At 30.6% G+C, this 23742-nt stretch overlaps 3 protein-coding genes across 6 annotated transcripts in view; 2 read left to right on the plus strand and 1 right to left on the minus strand.

Annotated features, from left to right (window-relative positions):
- Positions 1–23742, minus strand: part of LOC127701343 (plasmanylethanolamine desaturase-like) — a 429461-nt gene that overhangs the window by 238481 nt on the left and 167238 nt on the right. The gene's annotated exons all lie outside the window — the stretch shown is intronic.
- The window catches only part of LOC127701319 (phospholipase A2 group XV-like), a 131160-nt gene that overhangs the window by 87705 nt on the left and 19713 nt on the right, over positions 1–23742 (plus strand). The gene's annotated exons all lie outside the window — the stretch shown is intronic.
- LOC127701293 (putative ankyrin repeat protein RF_0381) lies at positions 12432–23093 on the plus strand. Of its 3 annotated transcripts, none has more exons than XM_052205163.1 (5): positions 12432–12782; positions 16911–17333; positions 19111–19202; positions 20381–20510; positions 21828–23093. In XM_052205163.1, exons 1-5 carry the CDS (start codon positions 12772–12774, stop codon positions 22867–22869), a joined length of 1698 nt encoding a protein of 565 aa, XP_052061123.1. In that variant the 5' UTR covers positions 12432–12771; the 3' UTR covers positions 22870–23093. The 3 variants fall into 3 exon arrangements, with proteins under 3 accessions (XP_052061123.1, XP_052061124.1, XP_052061122.1); XM_052205164.1 differs by lacking the exon at positions 12432–12782 and adding an exon at positions 14509–14567; XM_052205162.1 differs by lacking the exon at positions 12432–12782 and adding an exon at positions 15770–15827.

Here is a 23742-nt window from a genome sequence, read left to right on the forward strand (position 1 = left end):
ATTTCTTACTTTACTTTTCAGTTTGTGGAAATTTCTCGGTTAATCCTATTGCAAAATAAACATTATAAGGACGTCCTACATGCATGTTTCTTACAAACATGGAACATATGTGCATTGTACAAGCAATACAAAACTGTTTGATGAACTATGGTATGTTGCAAGTCATAGTTGAAGGTAGTCACAGTATTAGGCCGTGGTTTATAGGTGTTCCAATAACTTACTTGAATTCTAAACTGGTTTGCGATTAACGATATACTCCAAAATATGTATCGACGTTTTATACATTTTTATTCATTTTACTAACCCGTTGATAAAGCCGTATTACATGGTCAACACTTTCATTTTTTTTTACATTTTTCTTTTAAGTTTCTAAACTGTATCCCTAAATCAAGACTAATGTTATATTATCTACATTTACTATGTCTTTGGGTGTGAAAAACTCAGAAATGTACAATCCTTTCATGGTTAGTTTACCTACTTTGCCGTTATGATTTATCTACCCTGTATACTGCAGTACCACACAATCTTATCAAAGAGATGTTTTCTAATTGAATAAAATGTTCTTTAGTATGTTATTCTGTTTGTATTATTTGAAAAACAACCCATAAAAACATTGTACAGTGTAATACAAGGGCAAAGACAACACCAGGTATTATTCCTTGACGTCTTCTGCTGCATATGTCAGTATTCAAGATCAAAAGCACCAATCTTTAGCTCTATATTCCTGTGTTACTCCCGATTTTCTCTTCTTGTAAATAATTTATTGTCCTATGTATTGTTTTATCTCGGAGTGTTGCAAATCTTGTTGGTTTGTTCCCATAAACTTATCTTCCATCCAGATCTTTGTCAATTAAAGAACCTATACTATTGATATCTTTGTGTTCTTATTTCTATATTAAGATTTTCTTTTTTGCTTTGTTCATGATCATCATATTTGGCTACACTTTCTATAGTATTTTTTAACAGAATGTTTCATATCAGTGTTATAATTTCCTGATTGTCTTTATTATTATTTAAATGTTAGAAATGATTTTCTTCAAAACTAAAACATTAAGTACCTTCTTTCTTGTCAACTTAAAATTTATGAGTTACTTCCCTTAGAACATTTTGTATCTATTGACCACATTTTTTTGATGTTTGAAGGACGCGTTTTTTCTTTCTTCAAATTGGCAGCGATCGGCAGTCTTATGGCACTAACTGTTCTCATCTTCTCTCCAACTTGTTCCTTTATTTGGATTTGAAATACTTTATGAAGGAGCTTCTCACGAAGAATGAAAAGAAGCTGGTGTTATCCTTATCTTCACGAATAATTCAAAGCCGTTGGTGACTATGTTCTTAATCGCATCTATTCCATTGAGCTTGGAATGAAAAAAAAACATAAATACAGTTAAGCCTGCTTCGTTAATTCGACTTACTTGTAGAAATACTAATCATTGTTGGTTGAGAACTTGACTTTCCGGTTTTCAATTTTCTTATTTAAAAATTTTCAATTTCTCTGTAATAATACACAAGCAGCATATGGAATATCTTCCAATTGATACGATATCTCAAGTCTTGTGTTTCCTGTCATGATTACTGTGATTACAAGGAAGCTATTGAACCAATAACTTTCAAACGACCGTTATATATTATCTATATGGAATATCTGTGCCACAGATAGTAACAGATATGTTCCACTTGTCATAGCACCATCCCGTTCTCTGCTCCTCGATTGTGACATTACCGAATACGACTCATCTTCCACTGTTTACTTGCCATGAGAAACACGCCGGATGTCAGAAACTGTTAATCTTTTCTTAACACCCGAGTTCATACCCAGTTGTAGTTATAGGCTTCGTGTTGTTTGATTTGCTTAAGTTTTAGTGTAGTATTTTGTGTTGCTTTGTTCTTTAATGCTTATGTCGTCTTTACCTGATATCCATGTATATCCTATTTCGTGGAATCTCTGGGTTTTTTCAAGTTTTACATTTTGGTCAAGTTTAAGGGTGAGAAAATTACATGTATCGATGGTTTTTTTTGCGATGCATAAGGGTTAGACAAGAAACATTAATTGATCTTCTAATATAAGAAGCCTTATTACTGAACATATGACTCATCGATTGTATTCTAACAAAAGCAAAAATGCAGGTGTTACTTGTAGAGCAGGAACTGTTGCCCCTTTCTGAGCACCTTAGTTCACCCCTTGTTTTTGATTGGATTCGTGTTGCTCAATCCTAAGTTTTTATTAGTGTTTTGTGAATTTTTTTTCTAGTGGTAGTTTTTCTTTTGGCCATGGCATGGTCTGTTTTTCTCCGTTTTAAATGGTTTTTGGTTACCCTTCTTCTCCGTCGTCCTACAATATTATGTATAGGTACCAGGTGATTGGTACCGTTTCCATAGAGCCTCCATTTTTTTTACATATTCTGCAATTAAACAACTCGATCTATTCTAGGGTTGACTCGTCCTGACTATGCATAATTGTCACTGGACGTTAAGTTACCAACAATCATCAATCAATCTAGGTTTGACAAGATAATTTTTATCATAAACCTTATAAACATTAACTGAAAAACCTTCCAACACTATGTACTTAGAAAGGCGTATGTATATTTAAGATCGCAGCACAGTCTGATATTGTGACCAATTTGGATAAAAGAAAAACTACAACACTACCAATTTTGTTTTACAAATTTCATAAAATCATTTACTTGATTCATGAAAATGTCATTTGTCAATGTATATTTAATCAGACAGTTATCAAACGAAACAAAAAGCCAAAAGAGTTGTATAATATTGTTAATAATGATAAATATGTTCATTGCATGCAAGTTGAAAGTAATATGTTTGAACAGATTGAACATGCGTTTTTAACTAAAACATTATGTGTTACCAAAGGTTGCAATTGAAGACTATCAAGTGCATTTCAATTGCAAGCAATTTATTTCACAGTGAACAATATATTTATTTTATCATTTAATTATTTGTTAACGTTTTGAGTCAGGTAAAATAATCTGTCTTATATTCCCCTAGTGACAAACATTTAAATTTCTTTTCATCAGATGTTTTTCCAAACATGAGTGTTTTATTATCATAGGAGATCTTAATATTGTTTTGATCTTGTGATGTTTTACACAAACGAAACGAAATGTCACTAGGATATTTGCGATAAGGTTTGTTTTATGGTGTAATACATCAAGTACTTCTTCTTATGGTCCTTTTACATTGTCATGCAGTGTAAAGTAGCAAATTCACAGTCAAGAGATCCTTTAGTAGATTCTTTATTTGATGTTTATGTTTTGGCTTTAATCCGTGGTCAGTATTTCTTGTTGTTATGATTTGTTAAAAACTTAAACCGTAGAAATTTAAAAACAAACCAAGCTTCCAGGATGAATATCAACAATAATGTTTAGTTGGAACATAATGAATTGTTTTAAATTGCTGGAAACATGTTTCCTTATTAATACATAAGAAGTACATCAAGAGTTACCAACATATTAGTCATTATGTTAGACGTGACCAATCACCAACACCCAAATCTAAAAAAAAAACGAAAGGCTAACAAAATTTTGGAGACTAAGGTTTACTGGTTTTAAATCAAATTAATTAACAATATTCAGATCATTTTTACCTGAATCAACGCACATTAAGCTGCCTTATCAAATACCTGATTTCACAATTTTCCCCACAATTCTTTAGTTTTTAACTTCCCTTATAAGGTTGATTATAATTTAATAATGATTATGTGGTTCACTTGATAGCAATTCTTTATTAGTCAAAATTGAATTATAACTTTTAAATTATCTTATTTTCCTCTGATTTTGCAGAGAGGTCCATGAAAAAAAGTAATTGTGCCAGAAAGAAAGAAAGACAGAAAGAAGACATTATTTTTGCTGATCATCGAACAAGAAAGATTATTTCTACATTCACATCATCTTAAAATCTTTATATAAAAGGATTTTACTACAGTATATTGTGCAATAAAATATTCTCCACTGCCGACAGTTTAACTTTTAATAGTTTAAAACACTTGGCAAGCCTTGTGTTTTAAATTTGAAAATTTAGTTGTCTATAGAGGAGAAATATAGTATTGCACTTATTGAAGTAGTAGAATTGATATCTTGAGGATCTGTAATTTTAATAGCTTTTTATATGCATATGGGGTACTTTAGTTGTGATTTAATTTGAAGTCAAAATTGGTGGTTTACATTCACTGGTGGCAAAGAACAAGTATTGAAGAAAAAAAACTAATAAGCTCTCCCAAATCACTTTTTTTAATGAGAAAATTAAAAAAACTTGCCTTATAGTCAGCAATCTTTTACGAGTGCACCTATCTTACCCCTATGCTTTATATTTCCTTGATACAAATTATTTATACTTGTGACATTTTCGGGTTGAAGATGTTTAGTGGCTTTAAACGAGTTTAATTTGATTGTGTTTTAAAATAATCATTCTCTAGTTGTTCTGGTACTAAAAGTTACATAGCAACCAAAGCTATTAATCGTAATGTGTGAATTTTCTTAAGTTATATTGGCAGTAACAATTATTTTATTATGTGCTCTATCAAACTAACAGTACTTAAAGTGTATTGTGTTGCCATTATAGTGAATTTATATTGTTTTGCAAAATTCATTTATTAACTTTTATAATGGTTTCTTCCTGCCATTGCTATGATCTCGCTTGGTATATATGTAACATGGATCATAGAATTTTTTTAAATTGGAGAAAAAGGCAATTCATTATGTTATAAACCTGTTCTTTCACTACTATATATAAACTACGGTTTCACTAAGCAGAATTTATGACTGTTGTTTATGTTACCTTGAATCAAATAAGAGACATGGTTTTGTGGTGACACATCTGGTCAGAATAGGGATGTTAAATCCGAAGCCTCGTGTAGAGAGAGTACCACACACATTAAAAACCCTTGCAACTACTCTTTTAGGGATCCGTAGGTGGTCTGTTGCAAGGCAAAATTTCTGCCCCTATCCAATTTACCTTATTTTCCAGTTGTGAACGTGTTGGTCAGCATGAACTATATTTTACAGTTGAGCAACATCAGTTAAGTTTCTTATCCACTTATGAAAAACATCATAATATTTTTGTAATATTTCGTTTTGAAATCGTCGACAATATTATATATTAAGTATGTCTACCGTCAAATATATGGGTTCTATGACATCCTTTCCTCGCAAGTGACATTTCATTTGTTAAATCTCAGGCTAGGTGAAACCAAGCACTTTTAATCTGGCATTATCTTCTTCTAAGTATGCAGCTATTAGATAAGAACAATAACTGGCATGCTTTCAGACAGAATTAAGACATTATTTAGCTAGGACATTGAAATGATATTGTCCTGAAAATGATTGTAATGTATGCCACAGGACTTTAGACATCCCTCTGTATATGTTGCTTTTCATAATTTGTAGCATGTGCCACTGGACAATAAGAATTTATCCATCTATGTATATATTGAGAGACATATCGTTTTTGCCCTACCTGTCCAAACTTTCTCCATCATTTCATTTCACACATATAGTAGGGAACTTCTGTTAAATCTTTGATTACACCGAATTATTTGATTTTTATATGGCTTTCTTTTTTTGTGGATTTATGGGGTTTCCTTTTCGCAAACATGCATTCCTATATCGATAAAGAAATTGTATTTTACTGAAAATGACAAAATTAAGTTTTTTTTGTTAGTTACTCTCCTTTTTTTATAGACATGCATAATGGTAATTAGGTTAAACAATACTCAAATTGTTTTTTTTAATCTTTATATTTAAGATTATCCAAAATGATAGTTAGATGTGATCAGATATTGTGTATCATAGGTGATGTTTTCTGAGAAGGTGTAATTAAATGAGGGAATAAACAAGATTTGTGCGACAGATTTTTCTGAGTTTCATATATAAGTATTTGGTTTATTGGATTTGAAAAATCCCACCTGTTAATCTATACGAGGGATTATAAATTCAACAATATTTACAAAACATGAAGAATTGCCAAATCTGTTGTTTGTCTTCTCATGACTTTCAGAACTAATTATTATTATTTTTGTTGGTGAATTTTTTTTATATTTTTTTAACAAATTTATGATGAAACAAACATAAACATTTGTTCCATTATAATGCTTGAGAAACATCAGAATATGAAAATATGAAAATTTAATTCAATATTTCTTTTTCATATTTCAATTTCCATATTTGATATTTTAATTATAGCAAGACAATTCAACGACCTTGACTACCAATGAGGGTCTTTGGAATTAACAATTCTTTTTCTCTACTCCTGTTTCTAATTTTAAGTTCAAGAAATTTTCTCTCACATTATCTGTTGAAGATCTTATAGGAATAAGCCTTAAAATTGAGAAATGACAACAATGTGTGGTAAAAGCATTTAAAAACCAGAATAAAATTGGCAAAATATTTAAAATCAAATCATGCTGTTTTCTGGATGGCTGGTATTTTGTCATAAGAACTTCAAACATGTGAATATTTTCAACAATCTTGTATATATGTAACCTAATTGACTTTTTCAAGAGCAAAGTGGAAATATGCCATTTTGAGGGCACAAACAATTCGATATGAACATAATTGCTTTTTGAATGCTATGTTGATATAGGGCACTTACAGTTCAGATAACTTATTTAGAAAAAGGAGTAAATCAATGAGACCTGTGTATCTGTATTTGGCCGAAAGGACATGGGGTATCCATCCATGACACAAAATCAGTATGCACACAGCAAAAAAAACAACACTAAAAGCAAAGGAACAGCACTTTTATTGCTGTCCTTTATCTCAAAGTCACAGTGATCCCTTCAACACGGAGAAAAAACTCTCACCCCACTGCAAGTTTAAGACGGCCACTAGCACCGGTTTGAGCGGAATTCTGTGCAACCTGACGCGATCACGCCACAACTGTTAATTAAAGAACAAAGCCATTTAGTAATATCAATAAAAGTAAACCTGGCAAAGAAATTAAACATTCTACATTGGCTAGAGATAAAGGGAGAGGGTTGAGATCTCACAAAACATGTTTAACCCCGCCGCATTCTTGAGCCTGTCCCAAGTCAGGAACCTCTGGCCTTTGTTAGCCTTGTATGTTTTTTTAATATTGGTTCATCTATATGTTTCGGAGTTTAGTGTGACGTTCATTTTCTCTTAACTAGTACACATTTTTATTTAGGAGCCAGCTGAAGCCTGCCTCCAGGTGCGAGATTTTCTCGCTGTGTTTCATAAAGAAGACCCATTGGTGGCCTTGGGCTGTTTTCTGCTCTTTGGTCGGGTTGTTGTTTCTTTGACACATTCCCCGTTTCCATTCTCAATTTTATGTACTGTCATAATAGCCCGACAATCCCACTGTTCACACATAACATCTAAAAAGGTTATATATTTTTACAGATTAATGAACATTAGAGAGGCTCTGGATGGGGTTTACAGAATAGGGAATAATAGTCAAAAAGAGCAGAATAAAGGGCAAAGAAATAAAGAATAGAGAATAATAGGCAAACATAACAAAGAATAGAGAATACTAAATGGGCAAAACTAATAAAGAATAGAAATAAATGGCCTAAAAGATTAAAGAATAAAGAAATAAAGGACCCTCCATCCACACCCTCATCAGAGTTGGGACTATTATGTCCCAGATAAGAGGCATAATTATTGTATGTCCATTCACATACCCTTTCTAGACGCAGTTGAAATTGTGGGTTAAACGTACCGATGTGGCTTAAGTCATGTCATGCAGTGTATTGAAAAAGCGTGTGGAATATAGGCAACCGTATCTCAACGATGAGAAAAACCCATACCGTATAGTCAGCTATAAACAGCTATAAAAGGCCTTTGAAAAATATGAAACAATTCAATTGATTCAATAAAGTATGTGGCGGGGTTAAACATGTTTGTTAGCGCTCAACCCTCCCCTAACCTGGGACAGTAGTGTTACAGCACAACATAAGAACAAACTATAAAAAAATCATTTGAAAAGAGATTTACTCATCAGATCGATACAAAGCAGAAAACATCTTACAAAAACACAGACCGGATGTGGCAGCCTAAGCCAGGGTATTTATACACCCATAACAACAAAAAAGACATAAAAGTACAGATCTGAGAGTAATCGCAGTTACTGACAGCTAGTTCAAAGCCAATAATAACTAATAAAAAACCATGTATCTAAGACTAAAATATCAATCAGTACACATTCAACATCCAATGGATTTAGCGTAAAGACGTCATTAACAGTCATGACCTTGTGCAATGCCAAAATATAGGTATCGACAGATTGAAGTACCGTGAAAGTGCATATGTGTATAACAATAATATTTAGTATGGTTTTAATTTACTGATAACAAAATCAATATTTATACCAATACAAACAATATTCAAAGATCTAATTACAGTGTTGAATTGGTAACCTTTTAAAAGAAGTTTATTTAAATGATCATTGATAAGTTTACCCGGATCGTTTCTAAATTAAATGCATACAATTTCTATTCATATTATTAATGGTAATCATAATATTGCATAAGTAGTGGAAATAGATCTTCAAGTGAGGAATAGATCTTCAAGTTGTTTGTGACTTCAGGGAACTTTTTTTTTTATATATGCCTGTTATGGTCTCATTGAGATTTACCACACCTTCATTCAAAATTGGAAGTTGATATAAAACTTCGTATAATTAACTACTGGACAAAATTGTTGTCTGGAAAGCAAGAAAAACTTCCTGCAATTCTATACAAGTCCTCATTGTATAAATATAAAAATGATATCACTTGGTTAAAAAATGTTAAATCCATGCCTGATGACTCTGGTTTGTCATTTGTGTGTGATACCCAATATTTTGTAAGTGATACATGGCTATATACTATAATTGTTAAACAAAATCGTGTTGATCAATTTAAACAGAAATGGCACACTAACGTGCTAGAATCGCCAAAAGCTTTAAACTATCATACGTATAAAGAAAACTGTGAATTTGATTATTATTTTTAAAATTTAGATGATAGAAATATTATTACATTATGTAGACTGAGAACAGGAACTCATAGATTTCCTATTGAGACTGGTAGATGGCAAAATGTTAAAATAGAAAATGCTTACTTTGTAACTCTGGCGACATCGGAGATGAATTTCATTATATTTTTATATGCTCTGTATTTAATGATGGTCGTAAACAGTTATTGAGAAAAAGATATACAAATCAACCAAATTCATTGAAATTTAATGAACTGGTGAATCGTAAAAATCCTTCTGATCTTATCAACTTGTGCCAATTTATAAGACTAGTCAATATGCATGTAGGCTCTCCTGGGTAACTCATGTACTTGATATCATTTAGTTTAATATTACTGTGATTTATGATTTTTGCCTCTCTCTTGCTTTCGTATAACTTTTGTATGTCTGTACATATACATTATGTAATATTTATTGTGTGTATCTTTATACAAGGATTCATACTATACAAATCCTTGCTCTATACCAATGTAATTTGGTTTGTTGAGAAATAAAGATATATATATAGTATGATGTCTTATACTCAATTTCAGCACATTGTTCATATCCCGATCCTTTATTACTGAAGAAGTCAGTAAAAATGGACTTCTGGTAATACTTATATCTACGAGCACGCGAGGTTATGTAGATATGAATTTTAATCAGATTGCTGGGCAAACGCGTTCAAACTAAGGATTTAAATTTAACAATTAAGCCGAGCGGAGCGAGGCGAAAAAAATTGACGTCTTTCAAGCCAAAATTTATATTTTTGCCATTCACAACAATTTTTTTTTTTAAACTCGGTAATCAATTAATCCAAAATAAGGTCCTAGATGATCAAATAATCATGAAATATTTGGTCTAGTAATAAGATAATCACTAAAAAAACGGCCAAGTTATCATACAATTAAAAACCCCATGAGGAGGCTCATTTTGGAAAAGGCTATAATCATGCAATGCACTATTCATACAATGATTCTTTTATGTTGTGAAGATAAACTAGTGCACTAAGCCATTGTACTGTTACAAAATAAATTGGTATTTAAAATTTACGATGAGCGATTTATGAATTTACAATTTGTTTCAGGTAAATTGTTGAAATTGACATCTATGTTTACTTAGATTAAACTGGTAGGTGAATTAATCGTTTAATGACAGGGGGAGATAACACGATACATGTGGTAGCTGTGATACTTATCAGAACAAAACAATTTATTGTTCCTCAGGGTTGTTGACTCTAATTTTGATATCCACTTTGGCATTTTTGGATGGTTCCTGGAAGGTCTTTAATCCGTTCTTGACGTAAATTGTGAAGCACTTTAAAAGTACCTGGTTGACAAAAAAAGATCATGCCGTTGCTAAAGTACATATTGTACACGTATTCCATCATTGCTAGATGTTGAGAAAAATGTTTCTTCTAATAACACACTCAGTGGACCAAACAAAAAAAAAGAATATGGTTCAATCAGTAGACATCATATAAATTTTACTTCTCAAGTATATTGCACCTTAAAGAAACCAGTAGACCCAAATTATATATACTATAAAGATAATACAACAATGGAAAAAAAAACCCAAAAAATCCAGTAGATATCATAATTTTATAAAATAGCTAAGTGCTAAAAGAATGTGAACTGAAGGAGATTTTTTGTTATAGACAGCAACCTAACAACATAATAAAACCAAAGAAGACATCTAAAGGTCAAAATACTGTCAAGTATACATTTCACAAGTGTCTCTACCAAATGTGATCATATGTCAAGCTCATAATTGCACTAAAAGCCTAAAAGTTGTGAATGATTTTAAAAGAAAAAAACTTGATATGGCAATTTAAATAAAGGTAATTTTAATACCTTTTCTATAGTATACTATCCTCTTATAAAATAGGAGATGACCATGAAACTGAAAGACTGCTTATAAAGTCATTTGAAAAACTCTTCAAACAAACCTCAAATAAAACTGAATATAAAGTATCTATGCTACTTCCGTCTGTTTAGAACAAACATGTAGACTTTTATCAATTGATGGTTACTCTTTACATAACTATTTTAAAATGTGTACAATTTACATTACAGATAATCTGAATCAAAAGGTACAATGTTTGTTACTACAGGGAAATAAAGGAAACCACAAACCATGCAAGAAATCAGGAGACTATTTGGGTAAATTGAGTTACAACTAGTACCGGTAGTTAAAATTGGACCACAGTAAATTGAGAGCATTTAGTTTTCGAACTCTTTGTTCAAGTTCTAACAGTAAACCAACGGTTATATATATCAGAGTTTAGTGTGACATCCATTTTCTATGAACTAGTACACATTTTTGTTTAGGGGCCAGTTGAAGTCCGCCTCCAGGTATGGGATTTTCTCGCTGTGTTGAAGACCCATTAGTGTCCTTAGGCTGTTTTCTGCTCTGTGGCCAGGTTGTTGTCTCTTTGACACATTCCCCGTTTCCATGCTCATTTTTAGTAACTAGCAAAATGGAGATCAGCAATAGAGGTGTTTCCTTTGATATATGATTATCTCCCTTTGTTATATGGTTATTTCCCTTTGTATCTTGAGAATGTCAATTATCCTTTTCATTGTAATTTTCTCATTTATATTTAGGTATTTTAATTGCATACTTAGTATGTAAAAAATTATCTTTAGGTATATTAATTGTATACTTAGTATGCAAACTTGATATGCATGGACTTAGTATGAAGTTGATAATATTCCTCTACTTTTAAAATTCAATATTTCAATATTTTCTATGTTGAATGCAAATCCTATAGACAAACAATAACTCACATCGATTCAATTCGTTGATATCCTTTATGAAATGATGGTTTAATGTTTATAACTACATGTGTACTTGTTATTTAAACTGGATTTATAAAAAAAATAATTAAAGTTAATTTTTTGTGATATGTCGATTGTTTCAGAATGAACTTATAAAGATGAATCTTAGCCAGATCTTGGGCTAATAAATACCAATATTTTAAAAGTTCATTGAAATAATTTTATCTTTTAAAAAAATCTATATTATTTTGACAAATGATGACCTTTTAAGATAATTGCTGTCAAAGTGTTGCAAAACTGCCATATTTGTAAATTTTATATTTATTTTTGAAAGGGTTGCGTCATTTTTAAATAAACAGATATGGAATGTTTTTAAAAAATTCTTCTCTTAACGTTCTTAAAAGATTGTAATTATTTTTACAAATATAACTTTAAAGTGCTGTTGAGATGTTTAAATAATCCATAATTTGTGTATTCTAAAAATCATTACCATTTTAACAATAGCTGTTTAAATGAAATTTTCAAATATTTTCAAAAAGACCTTGATGAGATGGCCCACAACTCCTCTTCTTCATATCTAATCGATAACTTGATATAAAATTTTGTTATGTAGTAAACGACTGATGTTTGTTTATCTTAAAGGACCAGAGACAAGTCATGCTTCATTTGATCAGAGCATATCACGCCTGTCAAAGGCATTGTATAGGAATTTTTAATTCATAAGGATTTAAAAAAGCCTTTTCATACAAGAATAAACTCAGATGTTGTTAGATATTTAATTTATTGGAAAGTGTCCTCGTGCCGTCAGTCTATAGAAAAATGTACAATGTTTAACTTGGGATTTTGAGATTTTGTTCAGGTTTGAAGAGATATGTTGCCTTCATTTTACATTGATTATTATTGGAAAAATGGATAGTGAAAATTTTCGGTGGATTAATGTGTAAAATAGAAATACTGATATGGAATATTGTACAAAAAGATTTAAATATTGAAATTTGTAATATTTCCTGTGAGACAGTATGGAGACAAGGTAAGGATGATCTTTGTTTGTATCAAGAAATCTAGGCTTCTTAGTTCTAAGGGGTGAAAGGGGTTAGGAGGAGGTTGCCTTAAATGCTTTTAACCATTTTGAAAAAATGAAATAAAACAAAGCATAACAAATATCAAGAAGATGGTAGGAATTAATTTTTACTTTAAGGTAGACATAAAGTAATAGTTTTTAGGTTTTATTTGCTCCTCCACTATAAATTTCTGGATTCACCCCTTTTTGTTAGTATATGTTTTTGTTTTTAGATCAACCCAAAAAGGTAATGAAATATCAGGTTTTATCCCCCTCCCCCTTCCACTATAAAACTTTGTATTCATCCCTGATGCTCTGTTGTGAGATATCGGTACAATTAACTTTTGATACTATATTAAAAATCATTTGAAAATGTATTTCTGTCAAGCATGGTTAAATTTTATATTTACTAATGATTTAATGTGTACATCTGTCCTTTAAAATAATCTTTGAAAATAATACATATTGTTTTCCTGGTTATATGATAACTGGTTTTAACTTAATCATGTTCATTTCTGATCTTAAATTATGTCATGTTTCACAATGCTTATTCAATGAATTAAAACTAGCACTTTGATACATTTATTATATTCTATATGCTAATGTAAACAAGTAAAGTTAAAATATATTGATAGCAATTATGAGAAATCGATTCACACATGGGTAATTCATCTCAAAGGCATAAAACAAATTTTGGTCATTAAACTTGAGTGTTAATGACCATTATTTTGTCCCTTTATTTGCTTATATTATGGATTTTACATAAAGAAGAAAATTTATAATGATTTTTCACTATTTTTTTTAATTTCAAATTTACACTTGAATGAATCAGTTGGTGGGAACAAACACAACATGTATGTAAACCTGCTTTATACAGTTTATCAATATATTATATGCATTTAAATATCTGCTTTCAATAATGATCATAAAAGCGCCAAAGAATGTAGACCACATTTCAGAATGCCTACTGTCAGAGGTCTTAAAACTATTCATTGCTAATATTTGTAGTTTTTTTAAGTTTAATTCAATATTTATTTTATAATCTAAAAAAACTGATTGCATGCATCTTTTATCATGGTCATTTGTTAAGGAAATCATCTTGGTCATTTTATTGTTTTAAGGGATTGCACATGTATGTCTCTCTTGAAATCTCTTATCAATTTTAAGCAAGTGCCAAATATTGCATTTCTTCCAAACATGTTACAAGTAACTGAAACTTTTTCCGTATTTCTTCATATTTGCCCTTTAATACATCTACAAATAGGAGGGTCTGGATAGGGTTTACAGATTAGAGAATAATGGTCCCAAACTACAGAAAATAAGTCCCCAAAAATAAAGAATAGAGAGTTAAAGGGTGCTAAAATATAAATATTTTTTTAGAGAATTATGAACAAAAATAAAAAGACTAGAGAAAAATTACCTGAATAATTACAGAAAGAAAGGAGACAGAAATGAAGGACCCCATCCAAACCCTTTAGTTACCTTTAAAAGTCTGTTTGGTTAGATTGTGTTTTAGGTTGCTGTCTTATTGATGTTTTGCCTAATCTTTTTTCAATGGTGTCATTAGGAGTTTCAGTTATACTTTGAACTACATGTATATTAATCTTATTAAAGATTCATATCTCAACTAGTACCTGTTAGTCAGAACATAAAAATAGGTTGTTCAATTGTGTCCCTTCACATATTTCCTGCTATGACAGAAATAAGCCCTAGTTTTTAAAGACCACATAGATGGGTGTAGACCATTGATATTTCGTAAGTCAAAATTCTAACTGTAATTATACAACGAAAGTTCATTTCACATATCATTAACTTAATTTCGTTTCCTTTGAAAGGGACCTATTACGGAATTCAATAAAAAATCATCAATCAAGTCAACATAAAATATTTTATTTGAATTAATGAATGTAAATATCAGCACAACTGAAGTTGTCTAATTTCAAATGTACAATAGGTGCTTTAATATTTAATTGAAAAATATGAATATGATTTTTAAAAGGCTAAAAAAGTTGTAAGTATTTGATAGAACTGAAATTGATCTTGATTATGTATTTATCTTTGAAATTTATATCTAGAACTTGTCACTTTCTTAATCTATATATTTTTAATATATGTTTTAATGTTCAAATGAAATAATTCTTTATAAATTATGTAAGATTTGGTAATGCAGGAGCTATTTGTATGGAGACTCAAATTTAAGATCATAAGGATTAGATATTTAATATACATTGTATTGTTAAAAAGGAATTACATTTCATTCTAAATTGATGAAATAATATCATGTAACAATACATTCTATTTAAAATATTGGAAAATCAATTCAATAATTAAACAGCAATGAATGCTATTGATGTCTGTAGGGAAAAAAACCTTGATACAACTTTTAATTAGGAACTTAAATGTTGTTCATGATAAAGGAAAATGCAAAATCTTTTTTTCTAGTGAAAGTTAAACTCTTATTACAAGCCATCAGTTAATTAAATTGTCCTCTGTAACCAAGCAGCCCTGCTATTCAGGACAATGGTATTTTAGTATCCCTCCTAAAATCTGTGCTAGTTTTTGGACCTTTTTATAATCTCGACCTTCACAGTTTTAAATTTAAGAGGATTTTGCTTTTAATTAAATATGTTTGCATTCTTTTACAAGATTAATTTTCAACTAGATTTGTAATCTTAAAGCTGTAACAAGATTGATTTTTAAAACAACTTTGATAGATTATAGATACATTGGTTTAAAATAGAAAATATCTGATAAATTAAAACATGATTGTTGAATAGGTACCACCTGTAAAAAAGTTTGATAACCAAATCAGCATGTTCTCTTTTTAACATGCTATTTTTTGAAAGAACCCTTCCGTAGGTAAAGTTAATACATGGTTATAGAAACAATCTTTACAATCTTAATTCACATAAATTTTCACATGTAGGTCCTATCATGGTTTTTAAATTGTGGTAAAACTTGTGTTGGCTCGCAAAGAATGGATTTATTGGGATTTCTCTTCAACATGGGGGCCGGGTGAGTTAATAATCCAGGATTATATTTTAAAACTTGTTATATTTTTTGTCTTTAAGGATAATTTTTTAGTTTGATCTTTACATTCACCTTTGTTTAGAATTTGTCCAGACATATTTCGAAAATTAAAACCATGTTGAGTAACAGTGATAATTGCCCTATTATCACCACCTAGATATGAACGGCTATTTAACGGTGATTTATGAATAGGTACAGAAATAGCCCTTAGAAGTTGATTATAATACTTTACAATTTTATTAAATTACATTATGTAGATGTGGACACACTAAACATTTTAGTGGTTTTTTAAAGTACAGGTTATGGGAGCAAAATGCAAGTACAAATTTTATTATTTATTGTTTGTTTATAATTCATGATATTGTCATTGATACAGAATGAGCACCTCCAATATGTGTATGCTTGCTGTTAAGTTGTTAATTCTATAATTCATCAGTAAAGAACTTTCAACCTTCAAGACAGATAACCTTTGATATAATTCTTTACATGTCATGAGATTTTTTTCTCATGTGTATCCCACCCCATATCCTCATTTCCCAATTTGTAAAGGTCTTTTCCAATTTGGTTTTAATTTGATAACATGTACACATATTGTCATTTTTGAGATTTTAAACATTGGCACATATATTCTAATTGCAGTTAGACGCTGCAGATTAATTAATATATGCGTTAAAAAGTCACTGAAATGCAAAATTTTTGATACATATTTTATGGTACTTTGAAAAAAATGAAGGATCGTCTTTTAAGAGAAATATGCTATGCTTGCAATAAAACCTTAATTATTTTGTTTGGTGGAAACTCTTTTGTAGTTTATGTTAAATTTATTCAGTTTTTTTAATTTATACTTTGGGTAATTTAGATGGATGAATTTAGATGTATTTAAAAAAAAAAATTTCCAGTTGTTTTTTTTTTTGTCTCATTATCTTATTCTCTTTAATTTCTCCATATTAAATGGACAGATAACCAAATATTTCACATTTGTTAGCTTTAACTTTCTTTTCTATAAGGACTTTATTAGTACTGGTAGGAGAGTATATTGTAACATTTTTTTTATTTTTATCTTTTTAGGCACATAGAAAATGAAAGAACTCCATCTGCTAGAGGAACTCGCCCAAAATCAAGTAAATTAGCAAGAAAGACCAAAAATGGATTAAAGAAAAACAAAATCGACGAACAAACAAAATTTGCACTCAGCATCCAAATGGTCAATCCAGAAATAAGAGCATTGGTTAAGAACTATCCACCAATTAGTGAACAAACTGCTGAGTTATTCGAATGCATTCGTCAGAAGGAATATGTTAAAGTTAAGAAATTAATTAAGTCAAAAGACTGTGATAAAAATGGAAGGGATGTTGATGATCCATTGTTTCCGACACCCTTGATTCTTGCAACGGAACTCGATGATACTGAAATGGTAAAATTGTTGGTCAGTACCAAGCGCCATCCTGCAAATGTAAATGATGAAAATTTACATGGAAGAAGACCTGTTTGGTAATACATTTTGTATATGCAGCAATACTTATTTTTAACAGGCTCACTCAAATAACTTAGTCACATTTTATTAACAGAATTTTACTTTATAAATAGAAATATTCTGTTCACTCACCCACAGAACAAAGAAAAGTGGTTTGGAATGGTAGGGGTAGGGAGGAGGGTGTTTGAAGTAAAGGTATGAGGTAAAAATGTTTTTTTACCCTTTAAAATTTTATTTAGTAGCACCCCCGCCCCCTTCCCCCCAAAAAAAAACTTTAACTGTTACTGGTCATTTGATTTGGCACTTTAAAAGCTTTTTAAGGGGACTTTGAAGTTCTATTATATAGTTTTAAAGTTCTTTCACCTGCATTTTTAAAATGTTGCCTTTTAAAAAGTGGAGATGAGAGGTTGTCAAAACACCATATCCATACAGTAAACTTTTTTTCAATGTGTGCTACTTATTTGACATTAAAGAGTATCTAATTCTACATTTATGTATTGCAGCATTTTGTTTTATCTAGAATTAATATCAAAACTGTTTTATGTTTCAAACTGTAACAAATATAAAAATATAACTAAATATAAGTTGGTTATTTTGATTTCTTGATTTTACATGTAATGAAATTTGGAAGTTGGTAGAACAAACATGAAAGTCATTAAAAGTTTACAATATCAAGAAATGAATATCAAAGAAAATTACAAGATTAAAATCTGCAATAAACATAATTTAGTTGAACTAACAACTTGCTAAACAATGAAGTTAATATTTACATATGTACGATAACTAACTTGTATTTATCCATTTAAAATGTACACAGCCATGACAGCATTGAGTAAATTCACGAATATAAATTTGTGGTTACATGTAATGGTTTATATATTGTTTATTATCACTGAGTCCCGACCAATAGTGATGCAACATGACGACTTTAAGTTATGGTATTCTTATGCTGTTTGAAATTAATAAAAAAAGAATATTTACAGATTCATTTTTCATAATTTGGCATTGAAAATCAGAGTACAATAAGTTTTAACAGAGTTGTTAATTTATTATATAAACTGCCAAAGTACTGGACAAAATTTAACATCTAACAATAATGTTATGGGTACCAATTTTACTGCACCAGATGGGAATTTCGACCAATAATGTCTCTTCAATGACGCTAATGCCAAAATATTTTAAAAACATAATTCAAACATTGAAGAGTTGATAAATACAAAAGGTAAAGCCAACTTCAAGGTATTTTTCATGAAAGACAGTTAAAAATTGTCAGCGGAAAATAAAAATAAGTGTTGTAGTAACTTGAACCTGTTTCTATGGAGATTATAAATATTGTGAGGCATAAATCAATGAGAAAGCAGCCCAACAACTAGAATAGCCAAAAAATATCAACACACAGCCTTCAACAATATAGACCGCTGCCTATACAATATGCCAAGTTCCAGTAAATCGTCAAGTAAACTATATACATGCTTGAATTGTGTGTACTGTGGATTCATTTATTTTCGTGGGTACCAATTTTCGTGGATTAAGGAAACCTTACATGTTCGTGGATATTTAATTTAGTGGTTTTTGACAATGTCTGCATACAAGCCTATAGTAAATTTGCCATTCGTTGAACTTTTGATTTCGTGGTTAACCTATAACCACGAAATCCACAAAAATTGGTATCCAACGAATAATAATGAATTCACAGTAATTGTGTTTACTTTTTCATTGAAAAGGACAAAAAAAAGAAAATTTCAAATCTGTTTGAATCTCCATGAAAGATTTCATTTAGCTTTTCTCTTTCAGGATAGCAGCAAGGAATAAAAATACAGAAATAATGGAGCTTTTGGTTGAAGGTAACCAGGAATGTCAAGTGAATTTTACTGACAGGGAAAAAGGTAGGTTACCATGACAACTCATGCCTTCACTTCAAAAATGTCTATTTGGGGGTATTGAACATCCTACACAGCAACCTCATGTTCTGAGTTGGACAGGAAATTTGGATAGAGGAGAGAAAGATAAAAAAATTGGGTGCATGCTAATGAGACAACATCCTATAAGTTTTACGGGAAACATAATTCAAAGAGTCTTGGAAGTACCTTATTGGAATCTGATGATAAAAATAACTAATCAAGGATACCAGGCTTATGATCTAGTACCCCAGATGGAAATTTTGTCTACATAAGACTCATCAGTGGCAAACTAAACAAAGTAGTTGAAAGGTCAAATCCAATATAAAGTTGAAGAGCACTGAAAAACAAATTCGGTATTCTGAATAAAGATGTGCCAAATACGTCTTAGGCTATCTATACCTGTGGGCAGAAAAACCTTGGTATTTTGTAAAATTCAACATTTTATAATCAGTTAATTTACAGAAAATGGATGTATCAATGATATTTAATGTCAAATTAGAAGAGCTGACTACTGAGATGGTGTTAATAAAATCAGTATTAAGTAATAACAAGAATGTGTCCATAGTACACGGATGCCCCACTCGCACTATCATTTTCTATGTTTTGCGGACTCTGAAATTGGGGTCAAAACTCTAATTTGGCAAAATTAGAAAGATCGTATCATAGGGAACATGTGTACTAAGTTTCAAGTTGATTGGACTTCAACTTCATCAAAAACTACCTTGACCAAAAACTTTAACCTGAAGCGGGACAGACGGACGGACAAACAGACGAAAGAACGAATGGACGCACAGACCAGAAAACATAATGCCCCTACTACTATCATAGGTGGGGCATAAAAATACATACTATAATATATTTAAGCAATAATCACCTCTGAGTAAAAAAAAAAAAGCAGAGACAATGGAGGCAAGACTATGTTGTTCATGTCCTTTCATTTTGGCCTAAATAATTTGAAGTCAGCAATGATTCTTTAAATTCTGTATACATGTGTATTACTCTTTTACTGTATTGTTCTTTGATTAAGGATGTATTTTAAATATCATCTATCAATATGTAGCTTGATATATTTTATTTTTGTAGAAATCAAGAATATGAGACTGACATACAATTTTTGATGACTCATAATACTTATGAATTGAATGTATTTATAAATTTTTCAGGTACAAGTCCACTTTTTGAAGCAGTGATAAGTAGTTGTGTAGATGTGGCCAGAATTTTGATACATGCTAGGGCAGATGTGAACATGAGGAAACTTGGTCAGGAGAATGGCCCTGATACTCCATTGACAAAGTAAAATTTTTGATATGAAAAATTCAAATATTAGAGGAAAACATATATTCATTATATCAAAACAAAATATAAGAAAGAAGAAAACAAAAGATTTGGTTTGTAATAACTTCATTCTTTTAGAAAAAATTTTTAACTTTTGTTTCTGCATTGCATGGGAGATAACTCCATTTTTTTCACACAGATTTTTATATAAAATGTTTACAGGATAAAATTGTACAGTTATTGAAATGTATTAAATACATTTAATATTCAAAACTTAAGCACACTCAAATATACCAATTCAAATTAGTACATTGTTGTATTCCAAGAGAATAAGTTCAGTATTGCAAAAAAACTAATTATTACAAAAGTGTTTTGAATCAAAACCACTGTGGGTTGCTAAGAAGAAGATAAGATATTATATCTTCAATACATCCTGGTCATTTTACCCAACATTTGATTTATTTTGATAGATACCGTTAAGAATGGTAAAATGATGACTTTTGTGTCATGATTGTGATGATTGTCTTGAATCATAACATTGCTTTTTGGGAAAAGACTGCTTCAAGCCCTTTTTTCTGTCATTTGGTCCATTTCAAAATAAGATTAATGCTTCTTAAGCATCCATGGCAAAAAATCTCAGTCTTGAGCAATATTACATGATACCTACCAGTGGAATAAGGGGTTCCCTTATGGAGTTACATATATGGTTAATGCATAAACTGTTTACAAGTCCCACTCCTAACATATTGACTTGTTGGCAGGCCCCTAATTTTCAAATTCTTGGATCTGCATCTGAGACCAGGTCCATTCAGTTATGCCTCAGAATACTTTTTAAAAATGCTAAGTTTTCTGATTAGGTATGGTAATAAAAAAAAGTACCAGTTTTTGTGATGCTATTGAAATATTTTATGCTGTTTAGTTAGCATCTTTAGGAAATAATAAACTCAGTCCCCTTAGTCATGCTTCAATGAATATGAATAAAAGGAGATGTGAAGCAATACATGTACATCAATCAGAAAGCAATCCAACAGAGGTTAATGTATGCTTGCCAACAAACAAGCTCTAAATCTCCCATTATTGAAAATATATGATCAGAATATATTTAACAAAAAAATCTGCCATCAAAATCAAAATCCCTAAAAGACGAAAAAAACATTTAAATATAACAAAAGACACCATGACGTTCTTGACGTGGGACTGACACATGAACATGCAGTGCTACAAAACTAAATTCTGAGATCTCTGTGCTCCCCCTTTTAATCACAGTAATTTGAATAAATATTTTTCATTTCTGAAATGAATACTTACTATTGATCATTGACATTTATTTTTCAGAGCTATTCAGCAAGATAATAGGGAAATTGTACAACTTCTTCTAAATTCTTTAGCGAAAATGAAGTCCAAGTCTGAAAATGGACTAACAGCTCTACATTATGCAGTTGCATACAAACGCTATGATATATGTGAAGTTCTTTTAGAACATGGTGCTAAATTACATGCCAGGACAAACTCAGGGGTTACTGCTTTAGCAGTTGCAATAGAAAATCATAATCCTGCCATGGTTAGAATTCTTCTAGATTACGGGTATAAAATGGACAAGAAATTTAAATGGAAAGAGACCCCTCTTCAGCAGGCTATTTTTATGCATGCTGATAATTGTGCAATGACTTTATTACATTATGGATGTAGTATTAAAAAGGAGAAAGGACCATCATACTTTTGGTTGGCCGTCAATGAGAAATTGATTAAACTTGTTAAGTTTATGATAGCTTTAAGACCAGTGTATTTAAATGAGCCTTGGATTACCAAGGAAGATTGGCCAGTTTCAATATATCACAGACCTGACATCTTTGAATGGCTTAAAAAAGAATCTCGGAAAGTAAGACCACTAATGTTTCATTGTCGAGCTCAAATATATGGATATTTGGGAAGACATCCAAAAAATAAAATCCATGAGTTACCCATTCCTGATAAGTTGAAAGAATATTTGCATTATAACGAATATATAAAGGATCAATATTTTGTCAAAAAACCATTGGATGTTCGTGAATGTCCATTTGATTGTCCGTCTTTGTGTTCAGTTCCTCACTGTCCGCCAATAGAAGTATCATCAGAGTCGGACACAGATTCAGGTGATAATATTGAAAGTGAAAGTGATGACGAAAATGAAATCAAATCAAAATTGGATCTCAACGGTGATCTGGAATCAGAGCAAAGTGATCAAAATTCTCAGAGACAGCAGATGTGTGAACAATCTTGTAGGAAATCAGAAGAAAATGGAAAAAAGCATAAAAGAACTTCAAGTGCAAAGAAATCAAAAACTGTTAAAATACAAAATAAAAAGTCTGATGTAGCTCATCAGCTAGAAAATATTTAAGGAGATAAAATTAAAAAATTATTTTAAAGGAAGCAAAATTATTTGTATGTATGCATTGGTTTCATTTTACTCAATTTACAGTTAAAAAGAGAGAAATTATTCTTATTGAATATGGCAAGTGCAATAAAATTTAAAATATACAAATAATCATCTGACATTATTCCAGTTTTACAGGTTAGGCAGTTAAACATGGCAGATAATTAGAGAAAGGTACATTTAACCAAAAGCACACCAGCCTTTTACGCATTTTCCTGCAACTGCTTAAATGTAGTTGTCTTGTATTTTTTTTTTCAATAAAAAGCTTTTTGAAAAAAAAAAGTGAAAAGTTGTGGAACTCGATCAATTTTCAAAGCAATTGAACTAAAATAGAAAATACAGTGAAACCTTACCTGTGTTAACAGAACCTTGACTAAACAGTAAATCTGTTTAATCCAGACTTGCTTCTGAGTCCCTATATACCAACATCAATTTAATTTGAATCTCTTTATTCAAATACATTTCTAAACTTAAAAAGTACTAGGGTCCTTAAGGGTTTGGTTTGGTATAGAAAGTTTTCACTGTGTATTTGACTGATTACAAGAAAATGTGTAACAGGTTTTATGTAACAATGTATTTGATTTTAAAAAAAGAAATCACTGTATTACTGAAAAATTATTACACCAGGGATTTCGATATCACAAACTTGTCAAAAAACTAACTAAATTTTATCATCAGTACAAGGACATCATTTGTAAATATAAATCAACGTGCAGACATCTTATACGTTCAGGTATTTCACATCCCATCTTTTATGGTAATATTCTATACAAAGCACAAAAACGTCGTCATTTACCTCAAAAGCTAACCAAACATTTGAACAGATGTATTCAGAAG

The sequence above is a fragment of the Mytilus californianus genome, unplaced genomic scaffold (assembly GCF_021869535.1).
Source record: "Mytilus californianus isolate M0D057914Y unplaced genomic scaffold, xbMytCali1.0.p SCAF_5, whole genome shotgun sequence".
Lineage (NCBI taxonomy): Eukaryota > Metazoa > Mollusca > Bivalvia > Mytilida > Mytilidae > Mytilus > Mytilus californianus.

What these genes read in the sequence shown, in the direction of transcription:
- LOC127701293 (XM_052205162.1), top strand. Translation starts at nt 15,790, where the DNA reads ATGGATTTATTGGGATTTCTCTTCAACATGGGGGCCGG. An exon ending in CTCTTCAACATGGGGGCCGG is followed by an intron (nt 15,828 to 16,910) that starts GTGAGTTAATAA and finishes TTATCTTTTTAG; the next exon opens with GCACATAGAAAATGAAAGAA. An exon ending in CATGGAAGAAGACCTGTTTG is followed by an intron (nt 17,334 to 19,110) that starts GTAATACATTTT and finishes TTTCTCTTTCAG; the next exon opens with GATAGCAGCAAGGAATAAAA.